Source organism: Simochromis diagramma, unplaced genomic scaffold (genome assembly GCF_900408965.1).
Source record: "Simochromis diagramma unplaced genomic scaffold, fSimDia1.1 OVJJ01000646.1, whole genome shotgun sequence".
Lineage (NCBI taxonomy): Eukaryota > Metazoa > Chordata > Actinopteri > Cichliformes > Cichlidae > Simochromis > Simochromis diagramma.
Window position 1 is genome coordinate 5,719,202 of NW_024387279.1, and position 24,105 is coordinate 5,743,306.

The 24,105-nt window shown below is 38.8% G+C and overlaps 1 protein-coding gene across 3 annotated transcripts in view; it reads left to right on the plus strand.

Moving 5' to 3' along the window:
- The window catches only part of LOC120715904 (caM kinase-like vesicle-associated protein), a 47,028-nt gene extending 23,197 nt beyond the window's left edge, over nt 1-23,831 (plus strand). The window contains exons 1-11 of one of the 3 annotated variants that reach the window (XM_040003162.1): nt 4,619-7,592; nt 14,599-14,706; nt 14,804-14,935; nt 16,989-17,063; nt 17,566-17,704; nt 19,116-19,236; nt 19,334-19,409; nt 19,570-19,706; nt 19,902-19,980; nt 20,851-20,938; nt 21,124-23,831. In XM_040003162.1, the coding sequence (XP_039859096.1) occupies nt 14,612-14,706; nt 14,804-14,935; nt 16,989-17,063; nt 17,566-17,704; nt 19,116-19,236; nt 19,334-19,409; nt 19,570-19,706; nt 19,902-19,980; nt 20,851-20,938; nt 21,124-21,486 (1,305 nt within the window). In that variant the 5' untranslated portion in view covers nt 4,619-7,592; nt 14,599-14,611 and the 3' untranslated portion in view covers nt 21,487-23,831. Of the gene's footprint in view, nt 1-4,618; nt 7,593-14,072; nt 14,078-14,598; nt 14,707-14,803; nt 14,936-16,988; nt 17,064-17,565; nt 17,705-19,115; nt 19,237-19,333; nt 19,410-19,569; nt 19,707-19,901; nt 19,981-20,850; nt 20,939-21,123 lie in introns of those variants that run through there. The other 2 variants (XM_040003163.1, XM_040003161.1) reach the window with 2 other exon arrangements.
- Nucleotides 23,832-24,105: the final 274 nt, after the last annotated feature.

Below are 24,105 nucleotides of genomic sequence, written 5' to 3' on the forward strand. Positions count from 1 at the left end.
TTCTTGATTCCTTCCACTGTGACCCGTCAGCCATAAAAGTCTAATGGGGTATTGCTGTCACATCACCAGGCATGGACACCGAGTTTCAAGCATTTTCAAAATGATGCCATGGGAACATCCACTAAAAATCTCGATGATCAAGGTCAAAAGTCATGTTTTCTGAAAACCTTATGAACATGATAACTCAAGAAAGATGGCACCTAAGATTTTAAAATGTATACCATAAGTGCATTTACTAGAAGGCTGAGGGCTAGCATGGGTGACAGCCAGTATCTTTATAGTTATTTTGGAAATGAATTGGTAGTCAAAACTGTCCCTGACTGTCGCATCTTCTTGTGAATCTACTTTGTGCAGATTTGTGTGCATACTCAGGAACATCTGTTTTCTGTACCAATGTTAGACATCACCAATTATTTGTGATAGTATTGCTAAGACTCTTGCATTAGCCTTTCAACCTTAAATTCTCCCCAAACTTGTATTCTTCTTATAATCTTTGATGTGTATCTACAAAGAGTACAGCCGGAGAACACATACAATATGTTGTGATTCGTTAGAATCACAATACTTTTGTGTATTGAATTACAAGTGACATAACGGTACAGGAGTGTTGACAGCAGAGACATTTCTTGGGCTAAAATTAGAAATTGTGGCTGTCTCCAATGGAAATCCGAAAGGACACAAATTCTCATAGAGCATCGCACTATATGGTTTCACCGTGCATTGCACAATGGCAGGCGTGTATTCAGGTATGCACTCATATGTATACAAACAAACTATTCTCCTTCAGGTTGGATTGTCTGCAGCTGTTTCATCAAAAACAAGCTAACATTGTTTCTCACGCACTCTGTCCATAGGGAATGTGCTTATGAGCCATGTTACCTGAAGACTATTGTGCATATATATGTACTGCAGTGTCTGCACTAAAGTACCCATGGACACTCATACTGGAAGTCAAAAGTGACCATTTGGATTGCATTTCTAATAATACAGTTTGATCCTCTCAGTAGGACGTAGATATAGAAGTTAATTTTTTTATGTATGATATCTAACTCTTTGTCATTTACATACGCATAACAGAGATATAATCAATTTTATCAGCTTTTACCAGCATTTTTAGCTGTATGCTTTATTGGAACAGCTGCCATCAACACAACTCTCACTACTTTGCAGTTTCATTTAGCTAGTTTCACTAGAGAAACGACACCTGCAAGAGACAGTTCTACATTTTCTAGTAGAATATATAACATTATACAAAAGTCTTGAGCCACCCCCTCATTTCATTATAATTTGTTCCAAAGGAGTCAGAGTTTCTTATAATTTTTAAAAAGTGGTCTTAAGCAACAGCTTTTCAGGGTTTCTGAAGCTTGTTTGTCTTTGGCTCTTTTTTACCAGTCCATTTTTTATAGGACTGAAATGGCCTGCAAAAGGTGGCTGCAAAGAACCATTCAAATGAGGTGAACAAGGGGAAAAAAGTGAGATATGCCAAATTACACAAGAACTTGACTGAAAAGTTGTGGCAGCAACACATCCAAATTTGAAGTTTTTGGTTCAACTTGTTGTAAATATGTACGGAGGAGGTCAGGAGAGAATTACCACATTGAGTGTCTACAGCCTTCAACAAAACGTGTTGGAGGCTCAGTCATGGTTTGGGAAGGCATTTCACTGGGGTGGTGTTGGAAATCGAAATTGATGGAATTATGAACACAGAATCTTTTGATTTACCATGTGGAAAGCATCTGATATGCAACTAATTCATTTAACATTCTTGAATGAGCTCAAACACACTGCCAAGGTAAAAAAAAAAAAAAAATACAATAAAACACTATCAATCATGGATGGCCTCCCCACAACCTGAACCTGATCATTATTGAAGTCAGCATCCAAAGAAGAGCTTTGTGTGTTCTTCAAGAGGCTCGAAGAAATATTCCTGAAAGCTACTTAATGCACTGATAAGAAAACTGTCTTAGAGAGTTCAGGCTCTGCTGAAGAATAAAAGTGGTCATGCCTAATATTGACTTTCAAGCTTTTTAGAACTGTCCAAACTGTTTTTTACCTATATGCTGCATTTCCTTGAATGTTTGCACATTTTAATGAAGTGCTCTACCTATTTCCCATTGTCCTAACAAATAATAAAGAAATGAGGGCTGGCTCAAACCTTACTGTAGTATGCACATCACTGTACAGACTGTAAATATAGTAAAACAGGTATTGCATTCTAAGTACATTCTAAATAGGTTCCCACTTTTTAGGGAAATATGGTTAAATTACTTTTAATTCAAAGCTGGCCTATTTAAAAATTCTTTAGTTTTCACTGTGTATTAAAACACTTCAAAAGTTTATCACACTTGTAAATGAACATGTATCATGAGTATAACAGTTTCTCTTGTATTCTAGAAATCACCATATAGCAAATAAACATGCAGGAAAGGAAACCGCCCCTCTGGCAAACTAATAGAGCCAACAACTACTATTCAAGCACTAGTAGCAAAGTCAGCATCTACTCACTTGAATCGTTTAAATAATTGATGTGACCAAACCACAGTATCTCATATTCACCGTCTTCATGACAGAGATACAGGAGAAATTTTAATTAATTAGCCATTTATATTAGCATTATGGTGATTCTACTGTAGGTGTCTCTGTTGGCTTTATTTTACTATGTCTTTCTTTATCTGCTATTTTCTAATTTATTTATTGAATTTATTTTGGCAAGCCTCAAAAGGTACTGAGCAGAGGTGCAAACACAGGTTCATTTTGGACACTCATGCATGGCTTTGTTCAAGGTTTGAAATCGCTTCTAGTCAAATGTCTGATGGAACCTGTGATGTCATTTTTTTTGGCATAGTAGAGGCCAACAGTGCCAAAAGAAACAAAGTGGAGCCACAACATGTTCCTCTGCTGCAGACTGGCTCAGAGGTCTATTTGCTGTACAATATAAATATACAGATTATTGACAAAAAGGGTTGGAAATACATTGACCATATAACTGTGACTCTTTGCTGTATGTGACACAGTCCTGTTGTCTCACTTCCTCTCTAGAAGCTGCCGTAAGAGGCAACTGTACTCTGATTTGTCATGTGACTCTTATAAGGTGTAAAGTTAAGTTCGTGCTGTTGTTTGCTTAAAGTGTTTCGCCATGAAGCGTGGCTGCGAGAGAGCGATGGCACAGGATGACAGAAGGAAGTGGGAAGGAAGTGAAGTGCAAAAGTGCGCTTACTCTTGTGCTGATGAAGCCGCTGCAAAGTGTTCTCATTCAGAGAAGAATGCAGCAGTGTGAGTCAGATGCACAGCTTTTGCTTTGAATGAATGAAAGCACATCATCACCTATTCTTTAAAGTAGAGATGGCACGATACCACTTTTTTATGTCCGATACCGATATCATAAATTTGGATATCTGCCGATACCTATATGAATCCGATATAGTGTGTTTTTTAATCAATAAAACTGTTTTTTTAATATCTTGCTGCATTTTGTATAAGTTCATACTCAACTTTAAATAAACAACAACACTAAAGCTATTCTGTTATACCTGTATGTAAAAAATACACTGCACCCAAAATATTTCATAGTTCAGCAAAACTGATCAATCTAATAAACTTAAACCTACTCCATCCTTCCTATTCTGCTATTTTAAAGAGTACTTAGCAGAAATATTAAGCAACCTAACTAATAGGGTTGCAAACTCCCAGCAAAAAAAATAAATAGGGAACCACCCCACCCCCCACCTCATGATGCTTAATCAATGTAATCAACTTTAATTTGATGCAGTGTGAAAAAAAAAATGCACAGAAATCAATTATTTTTCAAGAATAATTAAATAGATTCAACATCTTTCTTCAACAGAATTGCAGACTGCACAGATGGTACCTTCCCAAAGGAAAAAGTAGTATAGCTTACTAGGGTATATTAGACTTAACAGTTACTATATACAGTAATGGACTTCTATATCTTTTACATCAGATTAAAACTTTGGGTGTAAGATTCAGATAATTATTTCTTGAAAGCCAGACATTTTAAATGAGAATAAGAAAGAAAAGTATGTCTTTGTGCCCCCTTCTCCCTGTTAATGCCCTATCGGCCTCCCTGGCTAAACTAAAGATCCGCCCCTGCACAGTTACCAGCGTCAGCTACGTAGAAAAGGATCCTGGTGTAGAAAGTAATATTAAATAAATTCTAACAACAGATTATCAAGCTTAAATGTGCTGCTGTTGTTCAGCCGCTGGTTTCCTCTTTCTGGTGCAAAGTGGGCCAAAAACAAAGAAGACAGACGGACTCACAGAAAAGCCGATCAGCTGATCATTGATCAGTTTCATGATTGAAGTAGCAGCAGGAGAGGGAGAGAGAGAGAGGCAGTCGCTCCATATATCGGTTGTTAAGTTTAACATGGGAATGCTTTACAAACATTCAGAGATGAACTTACACACTTGCTTTACTTCTCTCTGGGGTAACTTCATCGGAGATGAAATGCTGGTTTGGTAGCGAGGCTACAAATACACACAGCCGCTTTATCACGTGAGCACACTGCTCCAACGTGCTTCGGTTATGAGCCGAGTTAGGCCATGTCGCAAGTTTTGTGAGGTGCTTTTTTGATATTTAATGGATCGATTACATTTTTTATTTCTCTCCCATATCTGATCCAGTAATTTACGTCAATATCGGACCGATACCGATACATGATATCGGATCGGTCCATCTCTACTTTAAAGGTGACGGAGTGATTCGGATCCAGGGCCTTCAATAAACCCTCAAAAACTTTTCATTCCTCTGTGATGCTACGCAAACAAACGAGAGATGTAGTGGATCTGGAGAGACTGGCCCTGTGTGAGACTGATGCAGACACCGTGAGCAGTATTGTGTACTGAACTAGGATTAAAAGAGGGCTGAGTGGAGAAGGCTTGTAATTATTACTGTACTGCCAGACCTGCCATGCTTCTGCTCCTAGCACACTGTTTAGCAAGTGCCCCAGGACACAGAGATTCCTCGATACAAGAAACACACGGATCACAGGCCCAGTGAGACACACTGTGGAAAATGAGACTGCCAGCCATGAATAATTAATTCAATTGTGGATTCGCCGGCTTTTTAAAACCTTTGCCACTATCTTTTTATTCTAACCCTGCTCTACACATGCTGCGAATTAATGCAACTTCCAGTCCCTTCGTGTGTTCCCTGTCTGCTGTTATTACCCTGCCTTCCTCCTCTTGTTATAGAGCTCTCTCGTCCATGTTCTTCAGCTGGCTCTCTAAAGGTTGAAACAGCAAGATTTATACGCCGCCTTGCAATTTTAATTAGTGCAGTAAAAAGCCCCAGAGACATAGCATGCAAACTTTTTTTTTTGGTCAACATTTCTAAGAATTCATTTCCCTTAATCAAAATAGAAAAAAAAAGATGTAATTCTTGTGCAGTGCAGTAATGAGGCAGAGCGATGATGTTGCTGATGCTCTTCCAAGTGAGTTTTGGGGAAGTTCTTTTATGAATGCACTCATATGCCACTCAATTAATGCGGCTTGAACTGTACACTGTAAAATACCTTTGAACTGGTTTCCATCTTGGTTGGCCCATTTTTCTGGGAATAGTAGCAGCTATTATTCTGGCCTCTATAACAGAGGCAGTACCGGGGTCACTTACTGCCGATGTAGATTTATTGCAGTATTCCACCGCGTCTGCTGGCCTCTCAGTTACTCTCCACACTAATGGATTGTCTCGGCTCTTAGCTGAAACTGTTTATAAAAGTTCACTTAGAGTTGGGCAGCTTTACATTAATGGATAGCAAATGATTTCAGTGCAGTGTCTATATTTGCCTGTATCTTTAATTCATAATAGCTACAAGGGTAAAATTGCACATAGGTTTTGAGTTAGAGTACCACGGCTGGACTGCCTTCATGTCATTTTAATGATTTACTTCCTGTAGCTTTCATACACCTGCTCACCCTTCACAGCCGACACATCCTTTTGTTTTATGTGTCTACACCCGACTTGAAAAGTAACTGCTTCACAGTCTTGGTGTTGCTTAAAATTATTATTGCACCTTCAAAACTTCACACCTGCAAGTAAAGTCATGTTTCTTTTTTGAATTAGTAACGTTTCACTTAGAAAGCAGACGTGACAGGTGAGATTTACAAAGCAATTGTTGGTCATTTTTTTAATATAGCACTCGTCTGACCTCTGCGATTGTGTTTAGCACGTGACATGTATATGATGTCATCAGAAACAGAAACAGAATACAGTGTATGCCACAGGTCGGCATAACAAGGAGCATAAGATTAGACAACACCTGGGTTAGTAAAAATGTTGATACAGTTATCGATGTGAGTTACAAAGACAGGTTGTTAAATGCTGGATTGAATGTCTGTAGACACTGCTTAGGATTGGAAAATGTGCTCTCTGTTTCAGTGCTTTATATTGTTCTACTGTCAGTCAGGAATGAATAGAAGAGCACCATGGTCTTTGTAGTACAGATGCAAATACAGCAATTACACAACAGAAGCTACAGAGGTTCTGCGTATTATGTCCTCCATAGTAACCAATCCCATCGCCTGACGCTGACAGACTGTGTGAATCTCAGTGAAGGTAGGATTTGAAAAGAATCTTGAAATCATTGTTTGAAAGTCGTGAAAACATGAAGGAGTCGATACATTCTTACTGAAACTCAAAGTTAACTGTAGCCAGAGTGTTATTTATGAGCCCGTTAGTTTTCCATTGTTTTGGCACAGCTAAAGTTGAGGGCTTTCAGACCTGACGTGCTGCAATCCAACAGATGCGCTTTCTATTAGCTTTCACTGCAAAAAGAATAGTTTCCTTGCACTGTGTGCGTGCAATAGAACCTTTCTGCTCAGAAGGAGGCTTTATTAAGACTTACACAATTGTCACTGTGCCCATCTGTGCTGCCCTTATTGTCTCTTTTTAGCTGAAAGCAAAGTGCTCTCGCAGTCTTTTGGGCAATCCCAGGAGGAGATCAGTGAGGATGAAAGAAAACGAAGGTCAAGAATGTTTACTTCCAAAAATCTAGAGAGACGCGTCTTTTTAGACTCAGGCTCCAACCAGTCTTTAGGAACACAGAGAATGGAGAGATAATGAGAGACAGAGAAAGAGATGATATTTTATCTTAGCCTTGTCAAAACAGAATTAATAGTTTGCCCAAAACACTCAAGTAGTGTGCTTGAGCGACTCAGCATGGATGGTATTTGTGTGAAAGATGAATTTTGACCACTTATTCATTTTATCTCCTGGTTATGTTTGCTACCTAAAATCTTCAGAAGAGCATTAATAGTAAATGATCGGACTGTGACTGCAGAGCTTCAGTGAAACGCTACAGTGTGTTTCCTTCAAGGTCTGATATGTCACACTGGCTGCACTTTGGCTTCTTTAATAATACGCTGGCACACCAGTGTTCAACTATGTCACATTTAACCAGTCAAACGCAGCTAACTGCATGTAACGGTTTATCCTTTGGTTTCCTTCTTCTACATTTTGGTGGCTAACTCTGGGTTACCCTCAAAGCGTGCCTGTGATCTCTCAGCTGTAGAAGAAGGCTAAATGGAGGATGGGAACTTTCCTGCTGTTTGAGTGAAACCTCTCCGTTTGTCCAAAGGTATCTTATTAGTATATTAGTCTAATTTTTTTGTCTTAGGTGCGACATAAAAGCTTTTTATATTTCTTGATCCTGAAAAATGTTTTCAAATGAGAAATGTGTGATATTAAAAAGATATGACACGGTTTTCAATCATGTGTTATGCTGTTATTCTTATATAAGATGAGCAGTTATGTGTGTAAAATGTGGTTTGTGCATGACTGTTGCAGTTTAGCACTGCTTGGGTTCGCTTCAGTGAAGTATGTAATGGCCTACAGTCAGCACAAGCGTAATGTATGGGATCTGATCTTTACTGTGCATCCTCATTTAGTAGCTACTGAGGCAGAGGGGGAGTAAGGGTGTGAAAGAAAGCCGCACAGAGAGTCAACAACTAAACATGAAGTGAAACATTTCTTAAAAACAAGGAAAAAATGGCTCACTTAAGTAAGCTAACTACAGGGAGTGCAGAATTATTAGGCAAATGAGTATTTTGTCCACATCATCCTCTTCATGCATGTTGTCTTACTCCAAGCTGTATAGGCTCGAAAGCCTACTACCAATTAAGCATATTAGGTGGTGTGCATCTCTGTAATGAGAAGGGGTGTGGTCTAATGACATCAACACCCTATATCAGGTGTGCATAATTATTAGGCAACTTCCTTTCCTTTGGCAAAATGGGTCAAAAGAAGGACTTGACAGGCTCAGAAAAGTCAAAAATAGTGAGATATCTTGCAGAGGGATGCAGCAGTCTCAAAATTGCAAAGCTTCTGAAGCGTGATCATCGAACAATCAAGCGTTTCATTCAAAATAGTCAACAGGGTCGCAAGAAGCGTGTGGAAAAACCAAGGCGCAAAATAACTGCCCATGAACTGAGAAAAGTCAAGCGTGCAGCTGCCAAGATGCCACTTGCCACCAGTTTGGCCATATTTCAGAGCTGCAACATCACTGGAGTGCCCAAAAGCACAAGGTGTGCAATACTCAGAGACATGGCCAAGGTAAGAAAGGCTGAAAGACGACCACCACTGAACAAGACACACAAGCTGAAACGTCAAGACTGGGCCAAGAAATATCTCAAGACTGGTTTTTCTAAGGTTTTATGGACTGATGAAATGAGAGTGAGTCTTGATGGGCCAGATGGATGGGCCCGTGGCTGGATTGGTAAAGGACAGAGAGCTCCAGTCCGACTCAGACGCCAGCAAGGTGAGGTGGAGTACTGGTTTGGGCTGGTATCATCAAAGATGAGCTTGTGGGGCCTTTTCGGGTTGAGGATGGAGTCAAGCTCAACTCCCAGTCCTACTGCCAGTTTCTGGAAGACACCTTCTTCAAGCAGTGGTACAGGAAGAAGTCTGCATCCTTCAAGAAAAACATGATTTCCATGCAGGACAATGCTCCATCACACGCGTCCAAGTACTCCACAGCGTGGCTGGCAAGAAAGGGTATAAAAGAAGAAAAACTAATGACATGGCCACCTTGTTCACCTGATCTGAACCCCATTGAGAACCTGTGGTCCATCATCAAATGTGAGATTTACAAGGAGGGAAAACAGTACACCTCTCTGAACAGTGTCTGAGAGGCTGTGGTTGCTGCTGCACGCAATGTTGATGGTGAACAGATCAAAACACTGACAGAATCCATGGATGGTAGGCTTTTGAGTGTCCTTGCAAAGAAAGGTGGCTATATTGGTCGCTGATTTGTTTTTGTTTTGTTTTTGAATGTCAGAAATGTATATTTCTGAATGTGGAGATGTTATATTGGTTTCACTGGTAAAAATAAATAATTGAAATGGGTATATATTTGTTTTTTGTTAAGTTGCCTAATAATTATGCACAGTAATAGTCACCTGCACACACAGATATCCCCCTAAAATAGCTAAAACTAAAAACTACTTCCAAAAACATTCAGCTTTGATATTAATGAGTTTTTTGGGTTCATTGAAAACATGGTTGTTGTTCAATAATAAAATTATCCCTCAAAAATGCAACTTGCCTAATAATTCTGCACTCCCTGTATACCAACTACTTCCCTGTGGAGTAACCCTGCATTATATCCCAGTAGCAGCTAAAATAATCCCCCCCTTACGTGCTTCAAAAAGCCCTTTCAGCACTGCCTTTAGTCTAATCCCTGGCTTTTCCAGGCACTGCAAGAGTTTCATCAAGCACAAAGAACTAAAACGACTCATTTCCTGACGGCCTTGCCTGGCAGAAGGAGGTATTGCACTTGCTTAATAAGCCTCCATCTTTTTTCACTATCCATCTTCTGTCCTGTAAATCCTCACAGCACTAGCAGAAATTCCTTGGTGATATAGTACTGTGTCCCGAGGTGGGCCCACAGCAGACTCACAGCACACAGTGGCACATAAAGCATTAAGAGCCATTGAGTAGTGCTCCCCAGAGGCAGATAACAGTCAGAACACGGGGCGATAATGCTTGAATGTTGCTGATGCCGGTCGATTGAAATGGACCCATTATGCAGCCTCTGTTATGTGATATAGCAAGCATCCTGCTATTTCTGCTTCAAGTGCTTGACAAGTTCTTCTTCCATTACATTGCTTCATGAGTTCTTTGAAGAATTACATTATCTGGTGTTGAATTTTTTGCGTATGTTCTCCCTTGTGCTTCTTATGGCTTTGCAGGCTCAAGATAAACTTTTTCAAAAACCGCAAAGGTTAATTTTCTGGATTACTTCATGCAATTCATTTCTCAAAATTGTGTGCCCACTCTCTTCTTCTCATGTGCATTTTTCCTAGAATGTCACGACTGTGGCTACTTGCTGAACGTAAATATTTCCTAGCATAATGTATTTTTCGGACATGTTTTGGCCTTTTTCTGTCTGCTACACCTACTCAGAATGTCCTCCATTTAAACCACCATCCCTTTCATCTTTGCAGCGCAATTTTACTGAGCCACAGCATTGATATACAATGTACTGAGAGTGAGAGAAAGAGAGGGAGCCAAAAAAGGTCAGCTCCTCTCACTGACTGCACAAGTCAGTGTTGTGCTTCAGTTAAGAAAAGGAAGGGAAGTGAGCACAAAGTTTTCTCTTCACAGTTTTCTCAGCTGAGCCTTGTTCATTTAGATTGGAGATCAGAAGCTGCAGAAGACAAATTTCCTTCTTACATAGTAAGAAGGTTCTCATTTTTCCTACTACCCTGCGTCACAAAGTGACAATACAAATGGTTGCTTCATGGATAGGAAATATATATTTTATACCGTATGTTCATCTCTAGAAAATGCTGTTCAGGCATTTTCCACTACTGCTTTACATTCCTAGTTTTGCAAAGAGAATATTTATGCAAGTCCAGTCAGCAAGCATGCAGTGTTGTGGTTGCTGGCCCCAAAGTATCTGCACTGGATTAATAAGTAGTATGATTCCTTTTTAAAAACACTAGTAGACACACAGAGAGCCACTGTTTTCTCTCAGGATTTCTTGAATATATCAAGGGATTTCATCCACAGTCTTGCTGATTCCATTTCTTTTGGTTTTTGGAGGGCATTTTTCTTCGCATTGGTTGTTAAAAACACAATAAAATCACATTTCTCAATATGTTAGGATTCTCATACCATAGGCATCCTCATGACTTATGTTGATGCAGAGAGCTATTCTTTAACACTGTTTTTAACCACTGGAGGCAGTGCTGCCAATCAATGAGCACAGTCCTTTAAGCGTCTCCATTTCTCAGGTATTAAAGATGCTAAATTAGCGAAACACAACACTGCTTATGTTTTCACAAGATTTACTATCATGTGATATAGAGGGTATTACTCAGGCAGATACCGTCACATAAATCTATAGAGTCTATGGGGAATGGGGAAAATAATGATAAAAGAAGTTTCCATTTGTAGTCCACATTTTTTTGATCCAGGTAGTTTATTAAAATAATTTTTCCAACAGTTAAACACATAAGCATATACCGATAAATGTACAACATTGCTCCCACTTCTCAATAACAGATCTCAAGTGAAAAATAAAATAGTGATATATATACTCAGAGTACACACAAAACTATAGGCATGTAAGACAATGGGCCACTGGGCTATATACATTCAACATAACAGAATCATGATTCCATATATATATATATATATTTTGTCAATATAACTAATGACAGGTTGCCAGGAAGGATGAAATTTTCCAGCACACCCTCTGATGGTGAACTTAATCTTCCTTAGATGAACATCACGTCTCTAATCCACAGGCCAAATGTTGGGGGCCGAGGGTCCTTCCACTTGGTGAGAATAAGTCTTCTGGCCAGCAGAGAGGTGATAGAGCAAGTTTATTCAGGGACGCTTCAGAGGGAATCACACCAAACATTTAAATCAGAGGGGTTGGGTGGATCGTTTGTCCTGTTATGTTGGAGTTAGTCTCAAAGGTTGAGCTCCATCCATGTAACGTGTGTAAAACATGTGCAGCAGAGTGGCTGGAGTTGTCTTACCCGGGCCACAAGTGGGGTCCAAATCCGTCTTGATTCTTGAAAGTTTATCCTTAGACCAGTGGAGATGATGTACAACCTTAAAATGTATAACAGATCGTCTAAGAGACACTGATGAGTTGGAGATATTCATTGAAACCTGTAGCCAAGTTGTCTCTGGTATTGTTTCTCCTAGTTCCCCTTCCCATCTATGCTTAAGGCCCTCTAAGCTAGTCAGCTTGTGGTCATTAAACACTGTATACATTTTACCAATTACCAATCGTTTTCGAGTCTGTTTTGTTTGTAATTATCAGGTCCAGCAGAGAAGTGGACGGGTGCATAGGGAAACACTCAGAATTAGATGGGACAAAACATCTAATTTGCAAATATCTAAAAAACTGAAATCAATGTAAATTAAAACTTTTTGAGACAGCACTTCAAAAGAAACAAACCTCTTATCTATATCTATAAATTGTTGAAAGACCGTATCCCACACTCCAGCCAGCCGTGAAATGCTTTGTCCATAACCGAGGGTGTAAACAGATGGTTTTTCCTTATTGGAGCACCAAGTAACAACTCAGTAAGAGAAAAGGCTTTTCTGAATGAATAACAACACGGTTGTGTGTATATGATGGTTTTTAAGTGGTCCACTTTTTGCCCCAATTCTAGTGTTGAGTCGTTTTGAGCAAGTTCTGGTTGTGTTAAGCATTATGCATGGAGAGCAAATGAGGAAACTAGTCTGATGAAGTCTGGAAACCGTTGGGTTTGTTTGGAATTCATTTAGTTTTGATTTAGCTTTTTTAAAGAAATAGGAAGACTTGATTTTAAAAAAAGCCCAAATTCTCTGGCACCCCAAAACTAGTGAATGTGTTCCCAGATTGATAGGAATATTGATAAGCATTTACTGCTGCATAACTTTATTTAAAAAGTACAACAGTTAGAACACTTTTTAGTGTGTTGCCACTGAGCATCATGTATGGCTTTTAGTTTGCTTGAGTTTAGGTCCTTGTGGAATAAATGCTGTTGTTGTCTGGTTATTGATGTCTTTTTGAATGAGTTGGAGTGATAGGAGGGACTAGACTGAGGTTATTAGATGCCTGGCCTTAAATTCTAAAACTCTGAGTCATGTGCTTGATACACTGTTATATTTGTGACGATCCCTAATCTCTTTTTCATTACCAGTTCCATACGACGCAGAGATACATTTCTTGTTAAACTAGTGAATTTATTAATTGTGTGTAACAGCTTTCTCTTTTGTGTTTGATCTGTTTGATTTGTGTCTGATTTGCTATGAAGATTACTGAGAAGAGTTAGAGTTGAGGTTTGAGATAATTAAAGACACGTAAAAAGCTGATTGAAGTCTGTGAAGTGTTTGAAGATGGATTGGGAATTTTGACTTCAGACACAATTTTGCATTTGGCCATAAACAAAAATACACATTGCTAACCGCAGCGAACCATGAAAATTCAGAAACAGCTCGGCTTGTCACGGTCTTGGTCTTGGGTTCGCTGCTCCTGACTTTACTGTGCGGAGAGAAGATTACAAAGAAAAAAATCATTTCTCCTTTGATCTCTACAATAATTATAACACCTCAGCTGCAAATAAAACCTTTAATGTGTAGCAGTGATGTGTAGTGACTTTTGTAATAAAGCAAACAGAGAGAAATACAAATAAACAAAATAAAATAAAGTCTTCCATCACTTTTTACTAAGAAAGTGGACCACAATTAAAAAGTGCATGATTTTATGATGCCTGCCTGGCATCTTTCTGTGTTATATAAAATATTATTACTTCAATAGATATCGTCAAAATATTTATCATTAGCTGACAATGAGTGCTGGAGGATTTTTTAAATCATAGAATCCTTTACTAAAAATAGCAATAGAAAACTGTGAAAACTTGCCAACATAGAATTATGTTACGCACCCCCCCCCCCCCCCCAAAAAAAAACAAAAAACAAAACAAAACAAACAAGTTTGAAATTGAAACTGTTAGAGAGAGTCACAGAAATACTGTAACGCAATTAGATATTAAAGTGCTGATTTAGAGCTTAGAAAATACTTGAATTCCCTCAACACCCTCTCTGGGTGCTCTGCCGGTAATTGCTGGTTCCCTTTCTTGATTGGAAATGCTTCAGTTGTTGTGGGATTCACCTTACTGGGCTCTGTGTTTGAATTAACCGTTACTCCTGCTGCTCCCTGACCCCGGTGTTTTGTAAGTTTCTGCCCACGGAAAAGTGCTGGTATATTCAGTGCAGACTTTTCAAAATTATGAGCTGTAACATAAAGGTAGGACTGTGTAGCAGTTATGCCTATGCCTTTATTCTTATTAATGCTGGATCATGAAAGCTCTGTTTAGCAAGTTTAAAACAATCTGTGGCACTCATACTGCCTCTGGTGACTCTTTAGTGCTCACACTTTGGAGATGCTTTCTCAGCATTACTGGAATAATTATTTTATAGCTGAGGGAGGGATATGTTGCAGCCAAGTCATCATCCAGTGTAAGATTAAGGATCTGTGTGAGGGAATAAATCAGCAGTAGTTGGAATGACCTGACAGATTGAAATGATTTTAATCTTTATTCTTATTTATTTCGCTCTGTCTTTTTTTTATACCACAGGTCAGGAGTGGCCATGCCATTTGGCTGTTTAACAATCGGGGAAAAGAAGGATTACCACAGTCCTTCAGACGTGACAGATAAATATGACCTGGGTCAGATCGTTAAATCGTAAGTATCTCGGAAGGTTTTTGCTTTTGAACTTGAATTATGCTTAATTCCATTATGTTGTTTAAGAAAAACTGAAGTGCTGTGAAAATCTTTTCAGGGAAGAGTTCTGTGAGATATTCAGGGCCAAGGACAGAACTACAATGAAGATGTACACATGTAAAAAATTCCTGAAAAAGGATGGGAGGAAAGTCCGTAAGGCTGCAAAAAACGAGATTGCCATATTGAAGATGTGAGTTTTTCATCTGATTCATCTTGCTGTGTGACTCTTGCTTTATATTTAATTTTACTGAAAATGATTTCACAGAAAACATCTTTTTATGAAGAAGAAGATACAGCTCAGTGCTCTTTAAGAAAGCAGAAAAGTGAACTTCATTCTGCTGAGTGATCATATGCAGTCACTTTTTAAAGCCTTTATTATCAGAGATTTTCCTTCAGCTTCTCTTTGATGATCTGACTTTCTGGTAAAGCCCACATTAGCATAACCTGAGCCTTATCAAACAATTTGTCGCTGTCAGCAAGCAAAGCAGTAGAGTGAGATTACCATAAAAGTGCTTTTTTTTTTATAAGGAGCCTTTGAAAACACCGATTATTCCATTCAAAATTAGACTTTAATAACAGGGATGTGCACTGCATCCACATTTCATGTTGTAGTCATCAATGAAGGGGGTTGAGCAGTAAGATGACAGTGTCAAAGCCTGTGAATAATTGCTGGCAAAACATCAAATTACATTTTGAAGAGACAAATGTGGGCTGACATTACAAAAGAAAAGAATGAAAATGGAAAAAAAAGATTACTCTTTCAAGTTACCTTCTTCCATTTGTTTTGTTGTTACTCAAGAGAACGTTCAGTTGCATGTTCTGTCAGTTTAGCTTCTTCTTGTTTAGTTTCATGTTTTGGTGCCCCGTAAATATCTCAGTTTAACATGTGATGCAGCCATAGTTTAATACGGGCAAAGTAACAGATCTAGTAGTAGATCTAGTACACATATAGCTGGTTTGGTATGGAAACATTAAAGAGGTATTAATGATCAAATAACTGACCTCACAGGCCATTGTTCATTCTGTGGGCTAGTTTCAGTCATTGTGCAAAGGTACTGTTTATAAGGTTGGGGAAACCTGCAGTTAGCTGAGACTGAAGAAGTCACTGGTGAAATGTTTCTCCCACTGAAAAAGCTAAATCCAGTTGAACAGAATTCTCTTTTTCTCTTACTTGGATGATTGAGTTTGCATCAAGACATTGGGTATAGCTACTTAGATTTGCATGATCCAATATCATTTTAAAATATTATATACTATTTTTTGCCACTGAATTGTAGCCTTAAAATTCCTTACCAGAAATGCTCAACAGCATACACCTTAGTATCTTCTGGAAATATTTTTGTATCATACTGTAAAACATAAACTGTCACTATGAAGCTGGACATTGTTCATTTGGGGGTGTTTGAGGATTGACTCACTTTTGGAACCAACCTCAGGTAGCCCTTCCAGGAAGTGCAGTTTTTAGGCATCATTGATTATTTTAAAACTAAACTAAATATTCCAGTCCTAAACAACAACAGAAAAAATAGTGTTTATCTGCTTTCATAAGTTGTTACAGTAGCTAATAGCTGGTCTGTAATATGCTGGACTGCATCTACTTTCTGCCATTTATTTCATGGCAGGTTTAAAAAAGAACATTTATATAACACATGATGAGTATGTGCTCTTTAAAAATTCTCCAGTACTTCACAGCTTGTGTCTGGATTCTGATTCAGACATTTAAATTATGGTTACGAAACACACACCTGTGATGCACGATGAAAATCATTCATAAATGTCCCAAATCTCAATTTTCCATTCACAAAATTAACTTTGTGCTTGGAGTGATTGAATAAGGAAGCAATTAAAGACAGAGCTTTTTAACAGACTTCCACAGTCAGCACTGTGGAAAAATGATCATGAAAATAACCAGTAGGCTCGTGAATGTCCTTCAGAGTTTCTTGCATGTTGCTGTGGTTGTTGAAGGAATAGTCAATGCTCATGATGTAAATGTTTGAGATATATGCCCATATGGATACATCAGATTACACAAATCTGCGTATCTATGGGAATTTAAATATGTCTTGCAGTTTTGTCTTTTCCTTTCTAATTGTTCCCTCTCTCAGATTTCAGAATGCATGTTGTTTATGTGCATTAAAATGAAAAGGTATTTACATTAGCCTTCTAAAAGAATGAATGACTCAGATCTTATCTGATATTTGACTTGATTCTCTTCTTATGTGTCTTTTGACACATCTTTTCAGGGTAAAGCATCCCAATATTCTCCAACTGGTGGATGTCTTTGAGACCAAAAAAGAGTACTTCCTCTTCCTTGAACTGTGAGTTCCGATGTCTGATGAGCCAAGGGAAAACCTTTCTGCTTGTCTTGACCGTAACTTAAACTTTAAATGTATCTGTTTATATTGTTGATACTTGTGGTGAATGAGCCCAAGGTCCTGTAGATACAAGAACAGCTCGGACTTCCAGTCACTTGGTATTCATTGTGAAATTAGCTATTCCATGATTTTGTAATCTTATGTACTGTTTTCCATGGAATTCCAGAACATGGGATTCTTTTTTGTGATTTAAAAAACTTTTGGTTATACGGAAATCTTTTATGCAATCTTGTTAAATAATAATCAAATTAGGATGCCTTTATTTCAGTTTAAATTACAGATGTATTTTTTTTCTTTTTTCTAAACTGTTAATAGTAGAGAGCAAAGGAAGAAAAAGAATAGGCCAAGACAGAAAAGTTTTTAGTAAATCTTAAATTTAAACTGTTCTTTCAAGCTTTCACTACTGAAATTAAATTGCATTCCTAATTTCCAACAACTTCCACAGTGCAACAGGCAGAGAGGTGTTTGACTGGATCCTGGATCAAGGCTACTATTCAGAGCGGGACACCAGCAATGTGGTACGCCAAGTGTTGGAGGCGGTTGCCTACCTCCACTCACTCCACATTGTTCACAGAAATCTCAAGGTAATATGCTTCAGGATATCAAGTCGCATCATCAAATCAGAAGTATTCAAAACAACATGACTGTACTGGAGTTCATTAAAAGAGACAAGAATATACAAAGAATATCATTTTTAAACACATGTCCTCAGTTAATCAGTTAAAAGCTGTTTTCATCACATTGAAATAAAGAGTACGATGTAAAAAGGTTTCCAGCAACTTTCAGTCCAGTTTTACTAAATGGCTAAATGACTTTTCCCTGAAAAACCAAATTGAAAGACATTTCTGCACCGTTATCAGTTTTCTCAACAACAAACCTCAGCTTAGAGAAAAGGTGTGCAATCCAAAACATCTGCTTCTTGGAATTAATTTCCCTTTCTGCCAAGCTACCTGCTACTGTGCATAGTCACAATTGTTCCACCCTCCGACAGCTGCCTCCTGCAGCGGGATGTTGCACACACCACTTTTCTTTCTTAAAAATGACGTATTTAATCTCATTACACTGAAAAATGGCGAGTTTCAGGTTTGTTTTCTTAAGAGAGCATCTCATAGGTTATGTATCTCCTTCACAGCATAGAAAGCAGAGAGCAGGCACAAACATCTAGTATTATTTTCCCCCCAATGCTATGTTTGACTAGTTTTCAAATTCACATAGGCCACCTCCATGTGATGCTGGTACAAATGTGTTCATTTGTAGATAACACTAAGGAAACAAGGCTTTCAGGATCAATGACGCCTTTTTATTGACGTGTTTTTCTGTAATGTTGCTTTTTGGTCGTCTTTTATTGTTATTAAAGCTTTTGTTGTCTTTATTCTTTTATTTGAATTTTTTGTTTGTTTATTTTAATTTCACTTTTAAGCATTACAACTTTTTCTTCTTCATCTTAACTAGTTTAATTGTGTTGTCTTACTTATCATAAATCTCAGACCATATGAGATAATGTTTAGTCCTTGTAGCCTCTTGTTGATAAAGTTAGCATTTTTCTACAAGATAGCATCATTGCACCATGATAGCAAGATAGCAGCACCTTAATTTCTCACCAAATACCTCCAAAAATAATGATTATAGGCTTCATAAAACTAAGACACTACAATATAGTAACCATGCCAAACATTAGCTAGTGTTATCATTATGAGCAGTGAGAGGGATAGCATTAGCATGTAGCTAAAAACCACTGTCTTGCAACTCATTAGTATGCAAATTTGAGACAATTAGAGAACGGTAGGTGTTGTATGATTTTGGACTTTTAAATGTGTGTCAGTGACAAATGCTGTGAAAACTGTTGAAATCCCACTTCGTAATACATAATTAAACATTTACATCGTTTAAGTCTTCTCTTTATTTTTGTTTTGAAACCACTGGAAATTTAAACTCGCTTTTTTTAATGCCTTAAATATGAATATTACATCAGCTGCAAAACGTCACTTTTCACAGTTGGAGAACCTGGTTTACTACAACCGCCTGAAGAACTCAAAAATAGTCATCAGTGACTTCCATCTTGCCAAGCTGGAGAACGGACTAATCAAAGAGCCCTGTGGGACGCCAGAGTATCTGGGTGAGAATATTAAATTTCACAACATGCAAATGAGGCAGTGCTTGTTCTGGTTTACAGACGTGTAGAAATTTAGTGAATGTCTTTTTTTCTGGTGCAGCTCCAGAGGTAGTTGGCAGACAGCGATATGGCAGACCTGTGGACTGCTGGGCAACAGGCGTCATCACGTATATTTTGTAAGTTATGTTTATGAGACTTAAAGGCTTATTCTCAGTCACATGTGGAAATTTGATTGATCTGTAATGCTCTGTTACAGCATAAGCTTGTTTAAATATGGGATGAAGGCTTTTTTTGGACTCCACATATTCACTCTTTTTTCACTCTATCCTACATCAGGCTGTCAGGCAACCCACCTTTCTACGATGAAACTGATGATGATGATTATGAAAACCATGACAAGAACTTGTTCAGAAAGATCCTAGCAGGAGATTATGAGTTTGACTCTCCGTACTGGGATGAAATCTCTGATTCAGGTACTTTTAGAATGAAGATAACATTGTGAAGCAACACACTGACAGCTTGCTCGGTAAACATTTCAGATTTGGAGAGTTTTCTCCTCTTCTTTCCGCTACAGTGTTCAAACATATGTCATATTTATGTTCTCGTCTGTCGGGGGAATATACCTGTTCTTTGTTGAGTTTCTTCTGTACGATATTTTTCTTTGACAGCTAAGAGTTTGGTTGCTCGTTTGATGGAGGTGGATCAAGACCAGAGACTGACAGCCCAGGAGGCTATAAATCATGAATGGTAGGCAACGGAGCTTTGATAAATTGTGCATTTAAATGCAAGGACTCTGATCCGACCATATTAATTTGACCTGAAAGGCTCCTCAAAAGTTCATTTTGTTTTTTGATAGAATCATGCAAAGAAACAGCGGTTAGCATTTCCAGGATTGTTACTGTCCTGAGCATTATTTGCACTTTCTCAGTGCACTCTCTGACAGTCAAATTCTGCACAGGTGACAGCGACACATCAAGCAAAAATATTTATTATAAATGGGTTTTTTTTAAGCATATAGATGTTCACTATAGGTGCAACAATATTTGTGCAACGTTTGATTCAGATTAGCCCACCCATTAGGGAGCAGATAGGGTACAGACAGATATATATACATATACTACGATCATTATAGTAGGATTATTAGCAGTTAGCCAATTATTATTGGCTGCGTCTGAGACAAAGATCAGGCACAAACAGTCTTAAAACTTGGTTCCCTGAAAATATATTGATTAACATTCTTCTGAATCCCATTTGCATGTCTAAATGTGTTTTAATTGGAGTTACCTGTTACATTTCTCTATAAATATAATCTCATGTTATCAACTTGACTTTATTACCTGTATACAGCATTTTTTTAGCTTCCCAGTTACCACTGCTTATTTATATTTCACACGTCTAATCTATGAACACAAATAGACTGTCAATGCCAAATTCCTGAAGAAAAATAGCCAAGATAAAAATGATCCTTAAAGGTTAGTTTGTCCTTAGAAAAGTTTGCCAATCGATAAAACAAACAGCAAATTGAGTTATACTGTGTGTAGCAGCCCGTGGCACACGAAGGTAAGGATAATGTGAATCTCTGTTGTGAAGTTGTATTTCTCCTGTTTTGTGCAACAGGATCTCTGGTGGTGCAGCCTCAGATAAGAACATCAAGGAAAACGTGTGCGCACAAATAGAAAAGAACTTTGCCAGAGCTAAATGGAAGGTGAGCCCTTCTGTTCTCTCTTTCCGGAAGCTTTTTTTCTTTTTCAAAAAGTTCGACAATAGTTCTACTGTCTTTGAACAAGGATATACAGCAGCACGGTACAGTGTTGTGTAACTGTGAGTTGCATTTTTTGGGGGGGGTTATAGCACCAATTTGAGTTCAGTTTGATCTTAATTCTCCCACAGAAAGCTGTTCGGGTCACCACCATCATGAAGAGACTGAGAGCACCTGAGCACAGTGACGCAAAGGCGGCGAACCCTGCAGCCGGGGCCCCAGCAGACTCCACAGCTCCCCAGGCTGCTGCCGACCCTCCTGCTCCTTCATCTGCCACAGCACCTGAGGGTTCAACCGCTCCGGTCACAGAGCTCCCCGCCGGAGCGGAGAAAAGTCAACCGGCACCAGAGGCCTCGGCCGGGGTGGCGCCCTCAGCCGAAGACCATCAGCAGCCCAGCCCGGCTCCACATGGGGACGAGCCCGCATCGCGTTGCAACGGTGAAGCTTCAGCTGCCCTTCACACACCTGCTGAAGCTGGTGATGAGCAGGGTTAAAAACCAACCTCCCACCCCCCCCCCCTGTTTGACTTCTGCAGTCCCCACCTACTCCTGCACACTGTACATTAGCTGCTAGCATGGTGACACTGACTCTGCTTCTCTTTCACTTGCAGCATTAGTATCATCTCATGGAAGCTGTGTGCTACCTTTCCTGAGCCTGACTGCTACGTTGCCTTGGCTTTTTCTGTTTTTTTTTTACCCATGTACGGTGCTTTTTTTCCCTGACCTCCCCCAGTGTGCATCAGATTATATAAACACTAACTTCAAAATCTTTAGTTTTAGGGCTAAAACAATTTGCTGTCAAGCTGTGGCTTGCAGCTAACATTTTCTTTCCATTTCTTCTCATAGTGATAAGAGAATAATGGAAGACATAATTGTGCTGAAAACAGCTTTGATTCCTCTTTAATGAGCCGACTTGGGAAACTTCTCCCTGCAGTTATCCTCGCAATTCCAGTATTTGTTTGTAGAATCGGTAGAAAAGTTTTGCTTCTTAACATTCGCACCTGAAGAAGATCACGAGCACTTCTCTCACTTGACACATATGGCTATCCTTACCGTCTGTTGTATTCTCCACTTACCAGTTAATGGGCTTTTAATCAGCGACTGGGAGTTTTTAAGCCAGTGTTGTGTTTAGAACGAGGCAGCTGCACACATAAGCACACACAGACACTATGTTTCTTTGCTAAGTTCCTGCTCAGGAAAGAACCTCATAGCTGTAAGTGTAAAGATTCTGTACATAGAGACCTTTGTAGAAGTAGCCAAAACAGCATGCTTTCTCACTTTTGCTGTTCATTTTACACCCACTTGGTGGATAAAGATGTGCTACAGCCAGCTTTGTCTTATCACAGGCCACAGCATTGTCGTCTCTTGCCACAAGCCATGTGAAGGCTAATGTTCTTTTCAAAAGCATACTGTACATTACGCTATCAACTGCTGCTGTTCCTTTGGCGCCCCCGCTGTTAATGTGAAACAACCCCACCACTCTTTTCCTCCCATTTTTACATAGCAGTTCTATGCATCCAAATTTTTTTGTAGCTTTTCTTTTTTAGACGCCCTCGTGACATCCCGCCATCTTTGACTTGTTCAAAACATTTGCGTTCAGATACCGACTCAAAATACTTCATGCACTGTGGTGACTTTGTTGTAATTAGGGCACCATCACTTACTCTTTGTTGACCTGTATTGTACTGAGATGTGCAACCACATATTTACACTGTGTTTTTTTTTACTATTTCTATTATGTATTTATTTAAAACTTTATGTACATGATCATTTTGCTTTTTTCTATGTTTCTTTTTATTTATTTGGCTCTTACGCTCTCTTTTTATTTCATAGATTTTTCAGCTTATACTTGATAAACAGTAATAACAATCTCATCTTTTCTTATCACTGATCCCCTTGAGTTTTAATAATGAGCTACAGAAGGAAACCTCTGTAATCACTCTAGTGGAGTTAGAGCAATATTTGACTGGCTGCAGAAACTGTGATTCCTGGTGTCCTTTCGATACAGTCCACATACCTGTAAGTAGAAGTCTGTAGTCCTTTCTCAGCTGTCAGGCCCATGAGGGCCACTGACCTACATAGACACTGACATATGGCTGCTGTCAAATTCATATGTGTCTCAATGGGTGGACTGTAAGTTCCCATGAGCCCGAAACACGGGCCACATGAAGACAGTAGCCACTCTGCCAGTGCTATGACTTAATTCAAGTGTAGTATGTCATGGCTTATGCACAGCCAGCTTGTCTGATTTCCCCACTCTGTTGTCAAGAATATTTACTGTGCACACCTGTCAAATTATATAATAAAAAGATATATTTCTCCATTTGAAACTAAATGGGAAGAAAAAAGAAAAGGTTTACTATAGAATCTCAAGTTTGACCTTTTTTTGTTACAGTCGTTTACTCATAAAAGTATCTCTTTGAATGTGTTTAAAGTAGATTAGTCGAAGCATCGTTCAGATTGCATCACCATCTTTCTTACATTGTTTAGGATGAATATTTCATCTTTAAGAAGATGCTTAGTCAGAAAGATATCAGATTTTTTTAATGTGAATAGATTATTTCATGTAGTGTGTTCTCTTTGTTTAGATGGCAAATAAATACTGTTCATATACTGTTGCACAGTTTGAAGCAATGCTTTTTCCCAATACATACTCATAAACCCTGTATTTAATAACCCATGTCTGTTCATTTTGCCGAGCACTTCCAGGTGTATTCGTAGATGTGATGTTGCCAGGACCAGTGATCATCTGTAGGTCCTGTCCTGCATTTGTGAGCTCTGTACTGTACTCCTTGACTGAGTTGATGACTTTGATGGTAATAAAATTGGATTCATCTGTTTATCCATGTGCGATCAGCTCTTATTTCTCGTCCAAGCGCAAAGATTGTGTACAGCATCTTTCAAACCAGTGAAGATTATTTTGAGAAAATGTGGGGAAGAGCCTGCGTCATTACACTCTGCTTTCCCCCTAACCCGGAGGACAGCATCTGTGTTACACGCGCTCAATTAGCACCAGCTTAGCACCCATCCTCGTGGGGTGTGAACTCGTGTTTCGAAAAATCCCAGCAGTGCCATTTGGTGACACTTTCCAAGACACTTGAATTGCATCACACT